We start from the raw sequence: 21,832 nt of genomic DNA on the forward strand, positions 1-21,832 counted from the left end.
AAGTTTCCCTCGACTATTTGTTGAATTGAATTGAAATGAATGCTGAGCTGCTCTCCCACCAGCACATGTCACCTAGCATAAGAGCTCCTAAGAGATACTATATATAGATGGATGCTAATCTTCCTAATGAACAGATGCCCTTCTGGGGTCATTGACAAGAGGGATTTTCCATCTGTGTGGAAGAGAGTTCCACCATCAGTCACTCTGTGGTTGAGATCCTATGAAGACAAACTCCCAGGGTCTGTACTTCGATTAGAGTTTTGGTTGTATTGAATATTGCTTGAAGTAAAGTGGTGCGTGGCTGAGATATATAATGCATTTGTGTTTATCGACTCATTGAGTAGCTGCTGTTTACCAGACAGCGAAGGAGAACATGACCTATAATTTTAGTCCTCAGAGATTATTTTTTGGTCATTCATTGTTTTATTTTATTTATTTATTTTTTTGGTTGTGTTGGGTCTTCGTTGCTGTGCATGGGCTTTCTCTAGTTGTGGCGAGTAGGGGCTACTCTTCATTGCGGTGCACGGGCTTCTCTTTGCGGTGGCTTCTTTTGTTGCAGAGCACGGGCTCTAGGTGCTTGGGCTCAGTAGTTGTGGCTCGTGGGCCCTAGAGCGCAGACTAAGTAGCTGTGGCACACAGGCTTTGTTGCTTCGTGGCATGTGGGATCTTCCAGGACCAGGGATCGAAACCGTGTCCTCTGCATTGGCAGGTGATTTCTTAACCACTGTGCCACCAGGGAAGGTCCTGGTCATTCATTGTGAATGATTAAAGTTCTTAAAATAAAAAACTGGGCTTAACTGAATGCCAGCTTCTAAAAATGTCAAAATCATTGTGTTTTACTTTATTTTTTTTATTTTTATTTTTATTTTTTTCGGTACGCGGGCCTCTCACTGTTGTGGCCTCTCCCGTTGTGGAGTACAAGCTCCGGACGCGCAGGCCCAGCGGCCATGGCTCACGGGCCCAGCCGCTCCGCAGCATGTGGGACCCCCTCGGACCGGGGCACGAACCCGTGTCCCCCGCATCGGCAGGAGGACTCTCAACCACTGCACCACCAGGGAAGACCAAAATCATTGTGTTTTAATCAGTTTTGTATGGCATCTTAATTGGCATCTTCTGTCTTAATTGACCCTATAGTTATTTTCTCCGATTTCCAAGTACTTCATTGATATTAGAAGAAAAGGACAGTAGCAAGTGTTTTTAGTCAGTATTAACAGACTGTAATACAAACAGTATGGCAATCCTGACTTCACCAACCCTTCCTTGAAATCATCATTAAAAATTAACATCATTTAGATAATAAAAAAAGATGACACCGTCACTTCAGAATTTAAAACCAATTCCGTTTGGAGAACTTTTCATTGAAAGTAGTTCAGAGAACTTCCCTGGTTGTGTAGTGGTTAAGAATCCGCCTGCCAACGCAGGGGACACAGGTTTGAGTCCTGGTCCAGGAAGATCCCATATGCTGTGGAGCAGCTAAGCCCGTGCACCAGAACTACTGAGCCTGCACTCTAGAGCCCATGAGCCACAACTGCTGAGCCCGTATGCCACAACTACTGAAACCTACGCACCTAGAGCCCATGCTCTGCAACAAGAGAAGCCACCGCAATGAGAAGCCCGCGTACCACAGCGAAGAGTAGCCCCCGCTCGCCGCAACTAGAGAAAGCCTGCGTGCAGCAACGAAGACCCAACGCAGCCAAAAATAAATTAATTAATTAATTAAATTAAAAAATAATAAAAGTAGTTCAAGGAGCATGAAGTATTTATTTTAGTATTTTAGTATGTGGTAATGGGGAGGTGAAGACAGGCCTGAGAGTGTCAGAATCTTAGTGAAAGGAGAATGTCTTCACCAGGCATCTTGACTTTGGTTAAATGGTCCAAGGCAATAGAATGTTTGAGAGAAAAAGCCATTAGGATGTTAACGATTCGAAATGAAACTTTAAAACAAGTTTGAAAATAAATAGCCAAGCCTGCCGTGAAAATAAGTTTCTAACAAGCGAAAGGCAAATGTGCAGGACTTTTTTCTTCTTTTTAAAGAAAATTTTGTGTTTAATCATCTGTGAACATTTTGGAGAATTTGAGTGTTACGTTTTGCTCAGGGAAAAAAATAAATTGGATGTGATGGCTGATTTCACTGCCTTTTAAGTAGCTCCACTGTGCTTTAGGGTCACTTCTCCAAGGATAATGACAGATAGGAATCAGCTAATGGTTCAGTGAGGTTGGGGAGCATAATGCTGACACTCAGTCATGCACAATCAAATGTTTCTCTTGCTGATCACAGCTCTTTCTGCTGGTTATGAGTTACCGCATCTAACGTGCGTACACATGGGTGCTGGAGGCTCAGTCCTTGAGTCAGATGTGCAGACGTAGAGGCCAGGGCTGTGGCTTTGGTGTAGAGAATACACTTTGTTCCTCAGCTCTAGCTGGGACTTGTAGGCTTCCTAGTGGAGACACTGCTGCCAAAGACTGGAAAAGCTCCTTAAGGTGGACTCAAGGCCCTCTCCATGTCCTGGCCTTTGCCTGTCTTTCCCGCCTCTTCTACACCACGTTCTCCCCGAAGCATTCACATCACAGCCCCTCGGTTCCCAGAAGGAGCTCTCCCTCCAGCTTCCCTCCTTTTGCCTGTGCTCCTGCCTCCCCACCTGCAGTGCTGTCCTCTTTCCTCTCTGCCTGATTCAACGTGTCCTCCTGAGGACCGTTCCTGCCCTCCGGCCTAAATCAGTTGTCCCTGTCTGTGCTTTCACACCTCATCTACCCCCACAAATTGATCACGCTCAGTCTTAACCATTGCGCCCATCTCTGCCCTCTCCAGGGTGTGAGTTCCTCAGCAGACAGCGAGGTGTGTTCCGGTGTGTGTGGGCACGACCCAGCGCCCTCTGCGTCCTCGGTAGGTGCTGACCTGTTGGGTGCAGAGCATATGGTTTCGTTCTGTGGGGAGCACACAGGAATGCTTCCTGGTCTTGGACTGGCGTCCTATACTGAACGTGCCCTGGATGCTCCTTCCATTCTAGCACCACCAGCAGCCGAACATTGGCCCTGACTCTGATTGGGTAACGCCTGATACGAAGGACTCGGGACACAGGGGCAGCATCACCGCCACTTTGGGGAGCTAGTCTCAGGCCCGTTGGCGTCCTCGTGTCTTGCTGAGCCAGTTACCCGCTTCCTGCTGTGCAGGTCCCACGTTCGCAGGTCGGCCTACTTGGAGCTGGCCTTGTGACAGTCTCCCCTTTGCCAGCCACCCCGCCATCTGGCCTTGTGGGCAGAGTGCACTGGAGGAGGACAGTGTTTTCTTCCCCGGTCTGTGTCTGCAGTACAGCATCCGGATCTTGCTGGCCGCGACCCCCGGGGCAGCGGCACCGGCACTCCCTCTTCCTGACGGCCTTCCCAGCACACCCCCATCTCAGGCAGTTTCCAGGGCAGGTGGTACCTCCCTCTCCCCGTGAACAGCACCTCTGCAGCCGTGTCTCAGCAGGTGGTTCACTAGCTTGGCCTGAAACGTTTCTACCATCCAGTGGGTTGAGCCAACAGTGTCTGATTCCCAGCCTTAGGGAGGCGAACCCTTTCCATGTTTGTTCCTTTCTTGAGTACCCTCGCTCAGCACTAATATCTCTTTTTTGCCCCTTAGTTAGTCTCCATACCTCCAATCCCCTGTTAATAATTCTTTTTTAAACTTTCTCTGTTCAAACCACTGGGTGGTTTCTATCTCCTGATTGGACCCTAACCATGCAGATGCCCCCTGCCTAGAATGCCGGGCTCCATCCCTGCCCCAGCACCAACTGTACAGTCTCCAAGGGCCAGCCTAAATGATACCTCACTCGTTTATGTGACTGACATCTTCTGAGTTCCAGCTAGTAAATAGGCCCTGGGCCCAATCCTGGGGTTAAGGAAGACAGGGCTTCAGCCCGACAGGAGCTGTAAGACTGGAAGAAGAGAAAACTAAGTAGTGAACTGTGTTGAGTTAGAGAGGATGTGTGTGTGTGTATGGGGTGAGTAGTGTAGGACAAAAACTTAGAACAGAAACTTGAAAAGAGAATTTTAGTGTCCTCCCTAAAGGGATAAGTAAGTGAAAAGTCATGAAATTGATAACCATTTACCACTTTAAGTAATGTCCATAATAGAAAAAGTAACAAAATGTGGTTTTGTTTTCCATTTCATTTGTTAATATTCTTTCTCCTTCCACAAAGCCCTTGAGCTGGGTGTTTTTTTGGTTTTATTTTGTTTTTTAATTTATTTATTTAATTTAATTTATTTTTGGCTGCGTTGGGTCTTCGTTGCTGCACGTGGGCTTTCTCTAGTTGCGGCCAGTGGGGGCTACTCTTCGTTGTGGTGCGCAGGCTTCTCATTGCAGTGGCTTCTCTTGTTGTGGAGCACAGGCTCTAGGCACGTGGGCTCAGTAGTTGTGGCTCGCGGGCTCTAGAGCGCAGGCTCAGTAGTTGTGGCTCGCAGGCTTAGCTGCTCCGCGGCATGTGGGATCTTCCCGGACCAGGGCTCAAACCCGTGTCCCTTGCACTAGCAGGTGGATTCTTAACCACTGCACCACCAGGGAAGCCCGAGCTGAGTAAGGTTTTAACTCATCTCATCTCTGATTTCCTAAGGGCAGGAACTGTCACATAGTAGGTGTATAATAAATGTTAGTTGACTGAATAAAGGCTAATCATATCGAGTTGATATTCTCTCTGTTTTGGAGGAAGGAAGCCAAAGTCAGCCAACGTTTTTTTAGGTTGACGGTTCATAAACAATTACATGCAATTGTTTTTATACTTGAAATGTGAACAGAAACGTTATTCATCAACTTAATGCTGATACTTATTGGTTCCTCTCTAGCCGTTTACAGATAACATCTGCCGTGTCAGGTGTGTATCACACAGTATGTTAGGTATTTTATAGACCTCTAATTCTCAGCTATCCCGATTGTGCAGGCATAGATATTGAGGTTAGCTAACAACCTACCCATGGTGTTGCTGATCAGATGTGGCTGAGCCCTGCTTTGAGTCCAGGTTGGTACCAAAGCCCTTGTGTTTCCCAGTCCAGTGCTCAGGCATCACCATGGGGGGCCCCTTGGTCAATCAGGCGCCTGCCCTATTTGAGTGTACACACATACACATCACCCTGCAGCCTTTTTTCCTCTTCAGAGCCACCACCGCCTCCTTCCTTGTCCTAGAGGCACAGCCCTTTGGACCCGCCAGGCACTGTGACATCCAGGTACAAGTGGACATGGTTTGGAAAACTCAGAAAGGTCCAAAAGTCTCTTCCCTCTGCTTCTTTAAGGATTCAAAAAGTCTCTCATCAAAGTCTAGCCACTTGCTGGAAAATTGATGTTGGTACAGGTTATGGGAAAAGTTCAATTAAAATTAAAGCTCAGGGGACTTCCCTGGTGGCGCAGTGGTTGGGAGTCCGCCTGCCGTTGCAGGGGACACGGGTTCGTGCCCCGGTCCGGGAGGATCCCACATGCCGCGGAGCAGCTGGGCCCGTGAGCCATGGCCGCTGAGCCTGCGCGTCCGGAGCCTGTGCTCCGCAACGGGAGAGGCCACAACAGTGAGAGGCCCGCGTACCGCAAAAAAAAAAAAAATTAAAGCTCAGGGGAATGTGTGTGCACCTTTAAACACTAACCCTGTCTTTTCTTCTTCCCAGGTGCTCTTACCCCCGTACGATGATGCCACTGTGAATGGCGCCGCCAAGGAGCCGCCACCACCTTACGTGTCTGCCTAAGCCTGGAAGTGGGGCGTAGCTGAGAGCGACAGTTTGACTTCCATACATCAGAGCAATAGTTCTTCAATTTTACTTCTGAGACGAGCTCTCTGAGCTTATCTGTTGCTGAAATGCTACAATTTAAAATTTTAGATGTTAAGTTGAGACTCTGTAGTTTGAAACATATGCTTAGCTAGAGCACTGTGATAGAGTAACTGTAGAATTCTTTCTGTGCGAGTGCGGTGGGCTCCCCTAGGCTTTCCTCGGCATTGAAACTAGCCAACAATCCGGATGAACCTTCTGTCCGAGGAGTCTGTTGTACGTGCTGAGCCCCAGAGTTGAAGAATTTGTGACACTGTTCTCTCCGTTCCCTCCTTTCTCTTTTGAAAGCGTAAAATAAAATCAGAATTATGCAGTGCTTCTCTTAGGCCATTCCAGTGTATAGAACAAGCCCTTAGGAGAAGAGGAATCGTGTAAGGAGTCCAGATATACACATAAATAAAACAAGAATTTCCTTAGATCCTTTATGATTTAAATTCAGTGACAGTTTGGGTTCGCTGGTCAAGGATTTGTCCACGGGCTGAATTGAGACCCTGTGTCAATTCCCGGCAGCGAGGACAGTCAGTCACCACCCTGGAGGCTGCTCTTGTGCACCCACATCTGGGGTCACGGCGTGGAGTGTTAGAGGGGAACTGGTTGGTACTGTGTGGTATCAGGTTCTCCCTTCCTTGCAGTTTCCTTCCCATCCCCGCTCAGAGCCCCCTTTCACTTAGTGTTCTGTCCTAGCCTGACTCAGGGAGGACCTCCATCAGCCTTTGTCAAGTGGAATTGCTGATAGTATTTACCCAACAATCTGAAAAAAGGTTTTCTTCTCTCCCTGCAAGGCACATCCTACTACTTTGAACTTCTGAATACGCCTTGTCATCTTTTAAAATAAGTATAAAACGGTCTTCGGAAAGACGGGAGGTGGCAGGGGTGCTTCCTTGTGAAATGCCCTTATCTTGACTACCTGAATCTCAAGAGACTTTTACATATTCACATGTTCAAAAGTCACAGCTCTCCTGTTTGTTCATTATTGAATGTGCTGTAAATGAAGCCATTTGCAATTAAAATGAGATTTGCCCACATCCAAGAAAACCACCTTTTGATTCTGTGATTGTGCCTGGGAACCCTTCTTGCCCAAGTGGGGCAAGAGGCCTAAGGAGGAGGTTTTATGGCTTGTCTCACACATATGTTTTTTTTTTTTTTTTTTAATATTTCAGTGCTGGTAAAATCAGAGCATCTTAGGCCAAGAGAAGTGGAGAGGAGCAGACACGAGCTTCCAGCATTCCTGACCCCGCCTCTGCCGAAGCTCTGCCAGCTCGGCTGCTTCGAATAGGATTGCTTTCTGTCCACAGTGCAGTTTTAATACGCTGTTCAGATTGTACTGTGTTCCAAGGGAGATTAAAATAAGAGTGGCTTTGGCTTGTTCCTGAACGGGTATTTCAGATAATTTGGAAATGTAGAATAAAATAAGAGGCAAGGGGGGATGACTTTTATCCCTGAGAATCAGCCTCCGTCCTTTCTCTTGGTGTATCTCATTAGTATTCTTCGTAAACTCGACCTCGGAAATGCTGTTCCTTGAAGTTTTATACCCAGAAGATTAACACATGAAGGGCTGTTAGGTTTGGGGAAGGCCCGTCAGGTAGTTTCACTGATCCCTGTGGAAGGCACCGAGGAAATCACAGTTATTTGCATGTTACTCCCCATGATTTTCCAGTGCTTTGCCTAATGCTTTTTTTACAATATGAAAAATGGCACATGGTCAGGTGGAGAAGAGTGCTGGTTTGGAGACTCTACGTAGGGTCCTCGGAGAGGCTCTTGTTCACGTGACACTCAGTAGCACCACAGACACCAGGATGTCACGATGCTGCTGGGCTTTCCTGACATACCAACCCAGGCGGAGCTCCAAAGCTGCCCCCGTACTTACCTCTACACGGTAAGCAATTGTCTTCCTGTCTGCACTATGGAGAGGTTGTGATGCTTGGATTAAAATGACCCCCCCAGAGCACACTCAGCAATTCGCTGTGTCCTTGTCATCGCCAATCCAGATATATACCTCTGTTTTAAATGTGTTTTAAAGCCCACTTTAATATCCTGCTCCTTTCTTCTATTTTGTTGTCTACAGAGAAACAAAACAGTCAATTACCTCAATTGCTCCCGTGCCTGTATACTTTCTGGTCACTTGACTGAGGGTTCCTTGGGGTTTTCGTCTTGACCCCCCAAAACCCTATTTTAAGGTCATGGACATTCAGTCCAGCACCACCAGGTGTGCAAGTGGGTCCACTGATAAGCAGCCCCGTGGGAGGGTTTGAAGTCTGTTTGCTGGACAGAGAGAAGAGGAAAACACATCTTTTGGCTTAATGGGGTCTGGCCACCCTAGAAACCAAGCTTCCGTTGCACAGGCCAGTCAGGTTTCCAGAATGGCACAACACATGGAAGTTTTCAGGCCAACAGACTAGTCACTCCCCTTCCTGCACCTTCTTCCTACATAAACACATGTGCCGCATCTCCCCTGCGTCTGTCCTTGTCCCTGCCCCACCCTATCCTGTTGTCCCACAGGTTGCCTGACACTTTCCCCTCCCTTTCTCCCCCCATTTTTGTTTTTTAACTCTCTTCTGGCCCCAAACAAACGTTTGTTTAGTTTGACTGCTAAACTGAACCACACCTCATTGCATTTGTCTTTCCACCCTCAGTTCGTTAAGCAACAGTACTTCTCAGTAATGTTCTCAATAGACCACCTTTAGAGACTGTAACCATTAAAGTTTTCTCCATAGAGGGGATATATTGTATTTGAAATGGTCACCATTGGAGAAAAAATCCTGCTGTGCAAATGGAGCTTTTGTGATAGAGGAAAACCCATGAGACTATAAAAACACTATTTCCATCTAAAAAGAAAAGATACGTCAGCTTTTGCAGCCGGTCTGGAAACGGACCTAAATGTTACTAAGTAACATTGCTTCTGGTCACATAGGCAGACTCCTATGTTCTGGAGAGGAGAGGGCAGAAGTAACTCATGCCAGAGGACTGCCTGCTAAACTGAGCCATTTCAATACCAGAAGTAGTGCCTGCTGCTGTGTAGAATGAGTTTTGGCCAGCTCGCATGTATGTCCTAAAAGGGAAGGAAAAAGGAGGCATTGCAAGGATGTCTCCACACCCATGGAATTCACTTAAAGTGTTTTTGCACGCTGGCCAGGTTTTCTGCCAGATGACTCTGGTGTATGGAAGCCAGCCACATCTGCGACCTTCTGCCCAGAAGCCCACGCATTCCTACCGCTGACTGGTGTGTGGAGACAGCAGAAGAGAGAAACTGTCACCTGGCCAACCCAGAAGAAGTTACCTCAAAGCAAAACTCTCAGCTCTCTACACCCATCAATATGACCCTAGTTGGCAAAACAGCTGCTGCTTCAGAATGAAGAGTTTGGCTCAGAACGGCACAATGGACTAAGGTTTTATTTATTTTATCCCATCTAAAACTTTACACATACTTTTTAAAAAGCCATTGGCAGTACAAACAAAACAAGTTTTAAGTAAACTTATTAAGATGGGAACCTCTTCAACTCAGCAAATATATATATTCCTTGGTGTGTGTCAAGATGTCCAGGGTGTATTGTTGCAATAAAGAGAGTTTGGAGAGGAACTGTGTGACCCGGGTAGATTGGGCGTGATTAGCCAGCATCAAGGGACTGAGCCAGTTTCTCAGGAAAGCCTAGGAGGGGATGTGACGTCAGATTTTCTGCTAGTCACAGCTCAGTGCTGCGGCATATCAGCTCCCCCTATGAAAAGCCATATGCAACAACAGCTCCTGGATTCCTGGGACCCTGAATTTGGGGCATCCAACCTAGACCTTTTGAAGAGCTGATGAGGCTCCCATCTGTGGCCTCTCCACCTAAGGAAACTCCAGCTCTGGGGAAACGAAGGAACATTGGGTCTGCTCTCTGTGCGACGCACACAGCACAAAGGACACTGTCTTGTGTGATGGCCTTTGTGTGATGTCACTTTTCCCCCAGTATTCATTTTAGCTGAACAAATGTATCTTTATTTCACTATTGTAGTTTTGCAAGATCTTCCTTCAGTTCTTTCAACGTTAGGTCTTTTTTTTTTTTTTTTGCGGTACGCGGGCCTCTCACCGTTGTGGCCTCTCCCGTTGCGGAGCACAGGCTCCGGACGCGCAGGCTCAGCGGCCATGGCTCACGGGCCCAGCCGCTCCGCGGCATGTGCGATCTTCCCGGGCCGGGGCATGAACTTGTGTCCCCTGCGTTGGCAGGCGGACTCTCAACCACTGCGCCACCAGGGAAGCCCCTAGGGTGGATTTTTTTACTTGAGGTTTATATCACAAGTAAAGCTGTCAATTTTCTGTTTAGTTAGGCTGAATCGTGTTCTGTGAATATCAGCTTTTAATTCTTATCATAAAGAATTTATTCAGCTGTGGTGACCTAAATGGGAGGAAATCCAAAAAAGAGGAGATATATGTATACGTATTGCTGATTCACTTTGCTGTACAGTAGAAACTAACACAATATACTCCAATAAAAATTTTTTTAAAAAAGAATTTATTCAGGTAGGAAGAAAGATCAACTGAGGTGGGCCTCTTAGAGTGGTTAATTGTTTTAAGTGAGCAGTTTTCTTCTGAGGAAATTAGGCACCATTTTAAACTGCACTGATTTATCTTTAGGAAGAATATGCACAGTAAGTTTTCAAGCATCATAAGGGAGTAGAACAGTGATGTAACGTGTCTGCATTACCTTGGAGGAATAGTTGGGGCCGTGAGACCCAACTCCCTTCATTGTCCCCGCCCCAGAAGGCCTATCTCACGGTGTCTGTTTTCACGCCTCTCAAGTAGAGGCAGACTAGAGCAGCCCTCTCTCATGCGGCTGTAGGCTTTCTCCCACCCTGTGAGGCTAATGCACTAAATCATCTGTGTCCCTGAGAGCCAACTTCCTTAAACGTCTTAGTAGTGAATCCAGGTCTGACTCGGGCATCAGGAAACATTATAAATCTGTGGGGTTTTAAAAAATTACATAAGGGGGGCTTCCCTGGTGGCGCAGTGGTTGAGAGTCCGCCTGCCGATGCGGGGGACGCGGGTTCGTGCCCCGGTCCGGGAGGATCCCACATGCCGCGCCATGGCCGCTGGGCCTGCGCGTCCGGGGCCTGTGCTCCGCAGCGGGAGAGGCCGCAGCAGTGAGAGGCCCGCGTACCGCAAAAAAAAAAAAAAAAAAAAAATACATAAGGGAATTCCCTGGCAGTCCAGTGGTTAGTACTCAGCGCTTTCACTGCAGTGGCCCAGGTTCAATCCCTGGTCGGGGAACTAAGATCCTGCAAGCTGCGTGGTGCAGCCATGGCCGCTGAGCCCGCGCGTCCGGAGCCTGTGCTCCTCAATGGGAGAGGCCACAGCAGTGAGAGGCCCGCGTACCGCAAAAAATAAATAAATAAATAAATTTAAAAGATAAAAATAAAAAAGGACATAAGTAATGTCTTGCAAGAAAAAATAGAAAATAAAGCCAGTAACATCCTTTGGGTCTCATCTTGAAAGTCACGTCCTTCTGGAAGCCTTCTATGACCCACTAGTTTGGAAGAGATTCATTTTATGTTGCCCCATAGCAGAGCATACCATAGCATACCAATCAAGGCTCATTTTACACTCTGGTTCCTGTGGCTTCTCTCTTCTGTAATCTCCCAATAGATAAGAAACTCGGACAGAAGCTGTGTCTGTTCCTTCCCCAGCACCTGGCACTTGTTTGGCACATAGAACGAACTCAAAAATAGTTACTAGAATAGGAATAAAATAAGCATGAGAGGAATTAAAACCACCTGTAACCCCACCCATGGTTATTGTGACTAATTCTTAAAAAGCAACTCAGTGGGGCTCAAGCTCCACAGAGACCACTTCTCCCAGAAGAGACCACTGGAGAAAAGCAAAAACCTCATTCCTGTAGACTGTGCAAGGAAACAAAGGGAGGTCTCTCCTCCATAGACCCTACGAGCGTGTCTACTGTGGGGCGGGGGCGCCTTGACTTCTAGAAGTTGTAAAGGTGATGGGCAGAACTCAGCAACACGGTAATAGAAGGATTGATCTCTGAAGGAAAATTAAAGGACAGCTAAGACGAGGGGCTAGCTGATGCTCTGCCACAATTTGCAATCAAAAGGAAATGACATTCTTAGCTCTATTCTTGTGATCAAGTGCCTTTTATGTGAGCCTAATTCAGTAGGGCTCTGAATGAAAAATTAAATTGCTAGATGTGCCTCTCCCTTGAACTTTCTCTTTTCCCTTTCCTAGTAGATCAATGTATTGTTAAAACAATCAGTGACCAGGACTTCACTGGTGGCGCAGTGGTTAAGAATCCGCCTGCCAAGGCAGGGGACGTGGGTTCGATCCCTGGTCTGGGAAGATCCCACATGCCACGGAGCGACTAAGCCCATGAGCCAGTACAGCTGATGTGTTCTTCAACTTCCTGGGCACTTCAGATTTAAATAGAACCCCTGAAAGGCTGTATGTGATAAAGCATGTTTGTCTTGCAGCCTTTACAAGAGTATCTCAAGCAACAGTAAAGCCTTGTGCATTTCTCTGTGGTGGGGACCACAGACACTAGTCCAGAAGTCCCCACCAGCAGGTAAGTCCTGCAGTGGAAAGTAATTATCAGAGGAGGAGTGTGAACTCCAGAAAAGGTGCGTGAAAGCACAGGAAGGGAAGCTGAGGAGTGGGGCAAGAAGCCTCCCCCCCGCCCCGGCCCATGTGTGAGAGACCTGGTTCCAGGATGGAGAGTGTTCCAAGCAAGGTGTGCAAACATGGAAGAGAAGCAGTCTGATTCAAAAAGAGACTAAACGTGTTTGCATGAGGACTCGGAACTAAAACCTGCCCTCTTCTCATAAACCGAAATGTATTAAGATGTAATCCACATGCCATAGAATTATATGATTTAACGGTTCTTAATATTATTCACTGTCATGCAACCATCACCACTATCAGTTTTAGAACATTTCCATTAACCCCCAAAGAAACTCCACACCCATAAATAGTCACTCCCCCTTCTCCCCCCAAACTTCTCAGCTCCATGGTAGTCTGGAGCTAACGGTGGAGCACTGAGGGTCTGCACCCTCTCATTAGGCCTGGCCAGGGATGCTGAGCTGTCTTAAAACTTGCTCTAGCTAAAAGAAACTCTCAGCTCTTTCACACTTCGGTTATTGCATCTTCTTTTCTACATGTTTTTGTTCAGAGCTAGTGTACATATAGCCAGTAATGTTCTGGCACTTTCTATACTTGGGAATTGCTTTGTCAATTCTTGTTTTAAATGAGTCAAGACATTTCCATTGCTTCTTTTCAGAGAGTGCTCTACCAACAAAACATTGTTCACTTCATTGCATTACATCTTATTTTTCTCCATCTTATGATTTATTGTGGCTCTCAGCAGTTCACTGCCTTATTCCTTATTCTTTCCACTGGACCATCTGTAGCATTTCCCCTTCTGTTGGATCCCGGTAATAACCATGTTCCAGTTATTTTCTTCAGCAAGAGAGAACGTGGAAAAGCCACGTTCTTTCTTCTGATATTTTTGTTATTCTTGAGTTTATTGAGCTTTGCCAGAATGCTGGAAGATTTTATAGGACAGATACACATACTCATTGCCCAAGTATCTTGCAGTCTGATTTAACACCAGGCAACCGATGCAGACAGAGACTCAGTAATGGCGTGGCGAGAAGGCAGTTAGCTGGGTGTCACAGGAATGAGGCTACTGGCTTCTAATAGCAGATGGCTCTTTGCCAATTCCTGGGCTTCAGGAGGCAAGAAGCAGCAGTCTGCGTTGCTGAGTGATGCTTCCACACATAGCAGGTCCATCCTCCACTTCCAAAGTGGAAACTAGTCTCCAGGGAGACGGGCAGTGTTTCAGCCTTGTCAATATCCAAGAAAACGAGTCAGATTCCGTTCAATCTTGCCCAGGTTTTAAGGCTCCCCACTCCATCCTATTATCTCATACTTGATAAGTAGCGTCATCAGCCTGATTCCACAAAAACCACTCTAACCTCCAGGTTTAAGGCCACAGCAGCTCAGTCTCTTCCCCAGCATGGCATAAGGAAGATGTGTAAACAAGTTAAGGTGTGGATAACATAAAAACATTTGAATCCTCTTTCCAAGGTGGGGTCATATGTTTATTTAGAAATCATTTCACTTGGGATGATGGTGCCGTCAGCTAGCCTGTCCTCAGGGGGACCTCTGACACGGAACTAGCTGTCCACATTGATGGGGCATCTGGAAGGAAGCACTGCCCCATGTCAGAGGGTTCCTTACGCAAGGCTGGAGGCCCCCCTCTCTACCTTATCTCCTGTTCTGACCAACTGGCAGGTGCCCCAAAGGAATGACAGCTCCTCTCCCAGGTGAGACATCCTGCCCTTCTGCTTGAGTGGGACAGGGATGGGCTCCAGGAGTTTACATGTGACTCAAACATCATCAGTCACCTAGAGAAACACGGTGCGAGTGAGGTGACATTGCAATTTTAGATTCTTCCTCATTTGTGTTCCGTGGAGCTGCCCGTTGTGGCCCTATCTTGTCAATAAAATTGGTGTTTCTAGGGCTTCCCTGGTGGCGCAGTGGTTGAGAGTCCGCCTGCCAAAGCAGGGGACACGGGTTCGTGCCCCGGTCCGGGAAGATCCCACATGCCGCGGAGCGGCTGGGCCCGTGAGCCATGGCCGCTGAGCCTGCGCGTCCGGAGCCTGTGCTCCGCAACGGGAGAGGCCACAACAGTGAGAGGCCCGCGTACCGCAAAAAAAACAAAAACAAAAAAAGTTATTTTAGGCTATGAGTTCTGTGAGCCAACCTGTCTGCTCTTTGTTTTCCTTATATTGTGGTCCTCTTCTCTTTGATAGAGTCTCATTTTAATCTGCCCTCTAGGAAGGATTCTAATGTGCAACAAAAGCAAAACAAAAAGTTCTAATATTTACAAGGAACAAATGAATGCTTAGGGCCAAAGTCTATATTTGAGGCTATTCATGAATGTGAGGCCTGGGTCAAATGACTGCCCCTCCCCGCCCACCCCCCACCCCCGCCGCAGCCTCCTTCTGTTCCACAGTAGACCCCCTGCAGAGACAGAGAAGTGAGCTGAACCCAGCATAGCTAACAAGGTGTAAGTAATTTAAACAGTTGTGGATTCTAACTCATGAGTTCTGAGATACTACACACCCTTGTTCTTGTCTGCTTGTATGAGTGCCCACCTGAGAACAAGACATCATACTTTTTCTGAATAAGGTTCTCTACATTAAGCCAGTAGCAGGGCCTCTGGCAGAAAAGGCAAATTTGGGCTTTCCCCAGCAGCCTTTATTATTATCAACTTGCATTCCCCCTAAAGGTAACTGGGAAACTAAGCCATTGTTTTTTCTTACTTGATATTTCTGGATCCTGAACTCGCTTTTGCTGCTGCTTCTTTTGTTTTTCCAGCAGACCTGAAGGTCATTCCACGAGGTGAACAACTCACTGACCTATTTGACGTGGCTGCAGGCATGCTTTGTACAGAAATTTCCTCTTCTGAAGAATTCTGATAGAACTCCCTGGGGAGAAACATCCAGCTTACTCGGCATACACCAGAATCACTGAAATCTGTTACTACTAAGTTACAATTCACTAAAATTTGTAAGGATTTCGGAATTACTATTGTTTTCCTGGTTAAATTACCGGATCATACTGGTGTCTTGAAATAAGGCAACACATTTAAACTGTAAGTTTCCATAAACTGTAACTTCACTTCCCCAGCTCCTAGGGGATTTTCACTGGCCCAGACTCAGGAAGAATTTTCATTGGTGGGATCCAGGACTTCAGAGACCAAACATTTCCTGAAGACTTTCCTCTACTTTCTGACTTCCACCTACCTCCTCCCAAAGACATACAAAGAAACTATTTCTGATCAGTGCAGGCGGCCAAGAGTGCCCAGTGGGCCTAAGGTGCAGCGTGAGGGAACATGAATCCAAGATTCTTTCTCGGCATTAGGATACCACTGAGTTGCCCGATGGCTTGAGTATGTTGACCCCTTGCCTTATGGCTAGGATTTTAATTACCCACCTGGAGCTTTCCTGAAAAATTGATTTTGTACAAGGTTTTTACTCATATTCCAGAAACCAACTCTATCATCAAATAGGAGTGACGACGGTTCAGAGTAAAGGCAGCCAAGAGGACTTAAATGATCAGATTTTGGCACCAGACGTTTTGAAACTTGCTAGTTCTGCGGCCTCTACCCCACAGCTTGTTAAAACCTGAACTGAGTGGTTGGGTTAATGGTTTGGGGTTAGAATTCTGGAGCAATTATTAGGAGATGTCCTAGCCTGTTGTAACGACCCCACTCACCCCCAGCTGCCCAGGAGCAGGGAGAGCTGGTAGAGTGGCATTCCCCAGCCCTTTCCCTGCCACTGACCAATCCTGGCTTTCGCATCCCTCCAAAGTTCCCTTGGGGACCTCTCAGGGCACGTTCCCCCGCTTCACAAAATTGCAAACATCTTTGCCCATAATTTCAAAAGTCTTGCCTGGACTAGACTTTCTCTGCTCCTTCAGGGTAGGAACCTTGTTTCCTTTCCGTCCTGGCATCCTTAGTCCCGTCCCCACCCAGGGGCCTGGTTTCTGGCCAGTGGACGCTCTGTTAATATGAACTGGCACCGGTGTTCTGGGTACTGCCAAGACAGCTCCTGGCACTTGTCACCAGTTAGCCCAGTTCTCAACACTTTCTTCTTCATCACCGTCATCGATGGTCTCCTCCTGTAGATCATGACCCCCAGTTCAGGAAACAGGACCCCCGTCATGCCTTTCTCTCTCCAGGAGATGCTCTCCTCCGCTCCCCAGCCCACTCCCCTCCGCCAAGAGCCCAAAGCTCCTTGTTTTTCTGAGCCTGCGTGCGGCTCCAGACCCCCGGGGTCCGATCCCCGCCTGGGCTTGGGGACGGACCGCGCAGAGCGAGGTGGCAGCAGGCAGGGCGTGCGGCCAGGGTGCCCAGCTCCCGGGGCTGCCTGCAGGGTGGGGCGGTCCTCGCGGCCTATCCCTCTCCGCTCCTGCCCCATCCCCAAACAGTACACCCCTCCTCCCGCCGGCCCTCTCCCCACCCTCCGCGGCGCCGCCTCCCCCGCCGCCTGCCGGCGCTGGCCCAGAGCCGCCCAGGCAGCCAGCGAGCGAGCGGAGCGCTCTGGGATGGGACTCGGAGGAAGCGGCGAAAGAGGAGACAGCGGCAGCACCTCGGCTTCTTCCTCGGCTCCCACGAGCGATTCCCGAGGAGAGCCGTGGCTCTCGGAGCGGCGAGGAGGCCAGCGACGAAGACCCGGGACCTGTCTCGCTTCCCAGGCGCCGGCGGTGGCTGCAGGTGAGCGGGGCGCGCTCTCCCCGGGGCCCTGCCTGGCCCCGCAGCCCCGAGGCGCAGACAGACGGACGGACAGAGCTTGGGCACCCACGCACGCGGGCGCGCCCAAAGGCCCGCGCCCCGGCCCGTGCGGCCCCGCGCGGCCCCTCCCGTCGGACGCCCCCTCCCGCCCTGGGCCCCTGGCTCCCGACCCCTCGGGGCAGAGGGCGAGAGGGAGGGCGGCGCTGCGGGACCCCCCGGCCGGGGCCAGTTGGGCCGCCCTGGCCGGGCGAGCTCCGCGAGCTCCCTGAGCCCGGCGCAGCGCGTGGCAGCCACCCCGCAGCGCCCCATGGGGGCGCTGTGCCCCGCCGCGGGGCCACCCAGACCTGGCCTCCACCGACCCCGGGAAAGGGAGACTTGTTGAGCGGGGATGCAGTGTGATTGCTGGCCAGCTGGCCAGCGGATCGATTCCGACTCCCCGCCTCTGTCGGCTGTTATTTTAATGCCCGTGTCATCTGCATTTTGTTCTTGGTTCTCTAGGACAGCTAAAGCTCCAGCTTCCCTACATTGCGGAGAAAGGAAAGAAAGGGGAGGGCGTTTTGTGGTAGTTGCTAGAAACCCCGAGGGCAGTTTGGAGAGAGGACAGAAAAATGGGGACCCTCTCTCGTTAACGTCTCCTGGACTGGACGCACAGGAAGGTGCACAGGAAGGTAGCTCCTCGGGAACATATACTCCCGCCCGGAACAAACCCAGTTGACCAAGTCCCAAATCGTCATAAATGGGCTGCATCTGCACCAAGTGCATTTAATTGGTTTCCCGCTGTGGGGGTGGGGGAGGGGTGGGGGGGGTGGGGGAGGGGTGGGGGAGGGGTATGGTCAAGACCAGAGACTCTGGGGTTCGCTTGCTTAGGTTCAGACCCCGGCTGTGAGTGAAGCTTACAGGTTGGCAACTTCGGGGTTACCCAACTGCTCTATGCCTCACTTTCTTCATCTGTCCAATGGGGTTGATAATACCTACAGGGTTGTGAGGATTGAATTCAAGTCGTTAGAACAGTTCCAGGCATTTTAAGATTGGTGATTAGTTCCATCACCTGTCTCTCCAGAAAAGCAAGGCGTTCCTACAAGCAGTCACTTCCTCTCCAAATCAGGAAGGTGGGCCCTCTGTGGGTACGTGAGGGTGGCAGGTGATCTACATGTATTTAACTGGAGTTTTCCATTCAGGAGTGCATCCTACACGGTTCTCCCTGCCTGTTTCTCCCAGCCTCAGAAAACCATATTGCTGTTCCAGGATGGGTTTATGGTCTGGAAAGTTTCCTCTCAGCCCCTGAAGCTTGGTCCTTTAGAACCCCCTGTTGAGAATGCAGGTAGATATCTGTTGGGTCTTCACCTTCTGTTTTCCTATCTGCCCAAACTTTTAGTCCTGCCAGTAGAATTCAGTCAGACCTCTGTGTTGCCAGGCTTCTCTTTCCTACAGATTCCGGACTCAGGAGTCCAGGCCCTGGCAAGCTGGAGGCACTGAGGCCTGAGCTCACTGGCTGGAGGTGCCGTACCAGAGTCCACTTCTCAGACACCCTCAGATGGCTGTCATGCTCTAAGCTCTTACCGGCATCACCATATATCTCTGTTTAGCAAGAGGTAGTTGAAATGAGGCCCAAGATTTAAAGCAAAGGAAATAGAAGATTGCTCCTTGAAAGGTAGATGAGGAATAAGAGGATCACTGAAGGTTCTGCAGAGAAATCCCACAGTTTTCCTAGAATCAGCTCTGCCTGGGGCGAAGAGGGAGTGCCAGTGTAAACGCCGGCCTGCAGGGTGTTGGGTGTGAGGCTGGGTGGGAGGTGAGAAGGGACATGCTGGGACTCAGGGGTGAGCAGCTGCATTTGAGGCCAGCCAAGTGAGCCAGAGCCTCAAATGCTATCCCTGGGACTGGACTGGCTCCCCTCTGGTTTTTAGCATGTGTGTTTAAGAGAGCCCTTTCCTGGGACTCCCTGTCTTTAGGGAGGCTCAGGAGGGCACCCCTGTGTAGTGTACATGTGGGGATAAGTCAGGAGGGTCAGAGGAAGAGGGAGGCCGAAGTGCCAAGGAGAGAGTGGAGGCTGTCATTGCTGCTGCTAATAAACAGTGCCAGGGAGGCCCTTCCAAGGGACCAGTTGCCACTTGGAGCTCTAGCCGTGAGGTCGTCTTTGAACTCTGCCAGGTGGCTCGTTAGACAGCCACCACTGCCTTACCTGGTAGGACCCTGAAAGGGACTCAGAGAGAAAGGCAGGGCTGGGCTCTATCCCAGAGGCCTCGGCTGTTATCAGTAATTGGTGGTAATGATGCTGACAGTGATGAGAGGTTGTGGGAGTATGACCCTGATCTTGGCACCTGAGGGACCTGGGTTCCAGTCTCAGCCCTGCCACTCATTACCTGCAAGGATTTTGGAATGTTACTTAGACTCCCTGCCTCAGTTTTCTCATCTGTAAATGGAAATAGAATTGTTGGGAGAATTAAATTAGTTAACACACATGAAGTGCTTAGTATAATGCCTAGCTCAGAGTAAGTGCTCAATATTTATTACCTATACTTATTATTATCTGAGCCTCAGTTATATCATCCATCAAATGGGGATGATACGATCTATGTCATAGTGTTGTTATAAGGGTTAAATGAGATAATTAATGTGAATTAATCTGCCAGTGCTTGGAGTGAGTTGATTGAAAATAAGATTTTTACCGAACTGTCTGTATGTAAAGTCAGTGGCTGAGCAGGTGGGCTAGCTAACATTTTTCGAAAGTTCTTTTTAGAGTATTTATTGTCAGGGAAAACTTTACTGTTGGAGACCGTGGCTCCATCCCCATTGGAATACCCCACTGCTATTTTAGGTTATTGTACTAGTTTCTTATTGCTGCTGTAACAAATGACTGCAAACTTAGTGCTTAAAGCAACACAAACTTATTGTCCCTCAGTTCTGGAGGTCAGAAGTCTGAAATAGGTCTCACCGGGCTAACATCAAGGTGTCAAGCTATGTTCCTTCTGGAGGCTCTAGGGGGAAAGCTGTTCCCTCGCCTTTTCTGGCTTCTGAAAGGTGCCTATGTTTCTTGTCTCCTGGTATTTTCCATCTTCAAAGCATAGCAGCTTCCAGTTCTTCTCTCCCTTCCCCCTTCTCCCCCCTTCCTCTCTCTTTTATAAAGACCCTTGTGATTAAGTTGGGCCCACTTGAATGATCCAGGCTAATTTCTCCTTCTCAATATCCTTAGCTTAATCACATCTGCAAAGTCCCTTTTTCCACAAAGGTAACATATTCACAGATTCCGGGATGATTATGTCATAGACATCTTTGGGGGCATTATGCTGCCTAATAAACAGTTATTATTAGAGAAAATGATGTAAAGCAAAGGATTTTTTAGAAAGATTTATTTATTATTTATGTCTTTATTTTTGGCTGCGTCGGGTCTTAGTTGCGGCACGTGGGATCTTCGTTGAGGCATGCGGGATCTTTCCTTGTGGGTGCAGGCTTCTCTCTAGTTGTGGCATGTGGGTTTTCTCTCTCTAGTGGTGGCACGCAGGCTCCAGGGTGCGTGGGCTCTGTAGTTGAGGCAAGTGGGCTCTGTAGTTGTGGCATGCGAGCTCAGTAGTTGTGGCACGCGGGCTTAGTTGCCCCGCGGCATGTGGGATCTTAGTTCCCTGACCAGGGATCAAACCTGCGTCCTCTTGCATTGGAAGGCGGATTCTTTACCACTGGACCACCAGGGAAATCCCAATCAAAGGATTTTATCTCACTTCTGTTGAGGGCTTATCCTTGCACCTCCCAGTTAGGTGAGTTTGTTTTCACTTGTCTTAAAGATGAGAAGCTCAAGACCACAGAGGTCAAGGCTATAGGTCAAATCTTTTGTGAGCCCTGGGTTGCTTCAAACTCAGTTCTGAAGTTCCTACTTTCACAGTTTCTCCCTTTCTTTGACAAACCCTCAACTTTTAACACTAGCCCCTCAGAATGGTCTCCTTTTCCCCATCAACAGTGTTTGCTGATTTTTTCTAGCTCCTTCTCCTTCTCCATTTCCATTGAAATACAAAGAATGCCCCCATCCCCAAGATCTCCTCTAATAAAATTACCACCTCTCTGAAATTTCCAGACAGTGTGTGTATTAGTTTCCCACTGCTGCTGTAATAAGTTACCACAAACTTAGTGACATAAAACAAGTTTATTGGAAGCAACCTATACATCTATCCACAGATGAATGGATAAAGAAGATGTGGTATATATGTACAATGGAATATTACCTAGCTATAAAAGAGAATGACATAATGCCATTTTCAGCATCATGGATAGACCTAGACATTATCATATTAAGTCAGACAGAGAAAGACAAATATCGTATGATATCACTTATATGTGGAATCTCAAAAAATGATACAAATGAACTGATTTACAAAACAGAAATAGACTCACAGACAGAAAATAAACTTATGGTTGCCAAAGGGGATAGTGGGTGAGGGGGGAGAGATAAATTAGGAGTTTGGGGTTAACATATACACACTACTAAATATAAAATAGGTAGACAACAAGGACGTACTGTGTAGCACAGGGAACTATACTCGATATTTCATAATAACCTATAATGGAAAAGAATCTGAGAGTATATATATTATATATAATATATATATGTATAACTGAATCACTTTGCTATGCACTTGAAACTAACACAACATTGTAAACTATACTTCAGTTTTTAAAAAGTTTATTATCTTATGTTTCTGGAAGTCAAAAGTCTGAAATGGTTCTTACTGGGTGAATTGTTCCTTCTGGAGGCTTTAGGGGAGAATCCATTT

At 48.1% G+C, this 21,832-nt stretch overlaps 2 protein-coding genes across 10 annotated transcripts in view; both read left to right on the forward strand.

Moving 5' to 3' along the window:
- LAPTM4B (lysosomal protein transmembrane 4 beta) overlaps positions 1 to 7,250 on the forward strand; it is a 68,262-nt gene extending 61,012 nt beyond the window's left edge. For 2 of the 3 annotated variants that reach the window (XM_060127884.1, XM_060127887.1), the window contains exons 7-8: positions 2,810 to 2,884; positions 5,629 to 7,250. In XM_060127884.1, the coding sequence (XP_059983867.1) occupies positions 2,810 to 2,884; positions 5,629 to 5,706 (153 nt within the window). In that variant the 3' untranslated portion in view covers positions 5,707 to 7,250. The remainder of the gene's footprint in view (positions 1 to 2,809; positions 2,885 to 5,628) is intronic. The other variant, XM_060127885.1, reaches the window with a different exon arrangement.
- Positions 7,251 to 16,832: 9,582 nt separating this feature from the next.
- MATN2 (matrilin 2) overlaps positions 16,833 to 21,832 on the forward strand; it is a 155,416-nt gene continuing 150,416 nt past the window's right edge. For 4 of the 7 annotated variants that reach the window (XM_060127879.1, XM_060127882.1, XM_060127877.1 and 1 more), the window contains exon 1: positions 16,833 to 17,051. The gene's annotated coding sequence lies outside the window, so the exon portion shown is untranslated. The remainder of the gene's footprint in view (positions 17,052 to 21,832) is intronic. The other 3 variants (XM_060127876.1, XM_060127878.1, XM_060127881.1) reach the window with 1 other exon arrangement.

Source organism: Lagenorhynchus albirostris, chromosome 17 (genome assembly GCF_949774975.1).
Source record: "Lagenorhynchus albirostris chromosome 17, mLagAlb1.1, whole genome shotgun sequence".
NCBI lineage: Eukaryota > Metazoa > Chordata > Mammalia > Artiodactyla > Delphinidae > Lagenorhynchus > Lagenorhynchus albirostris.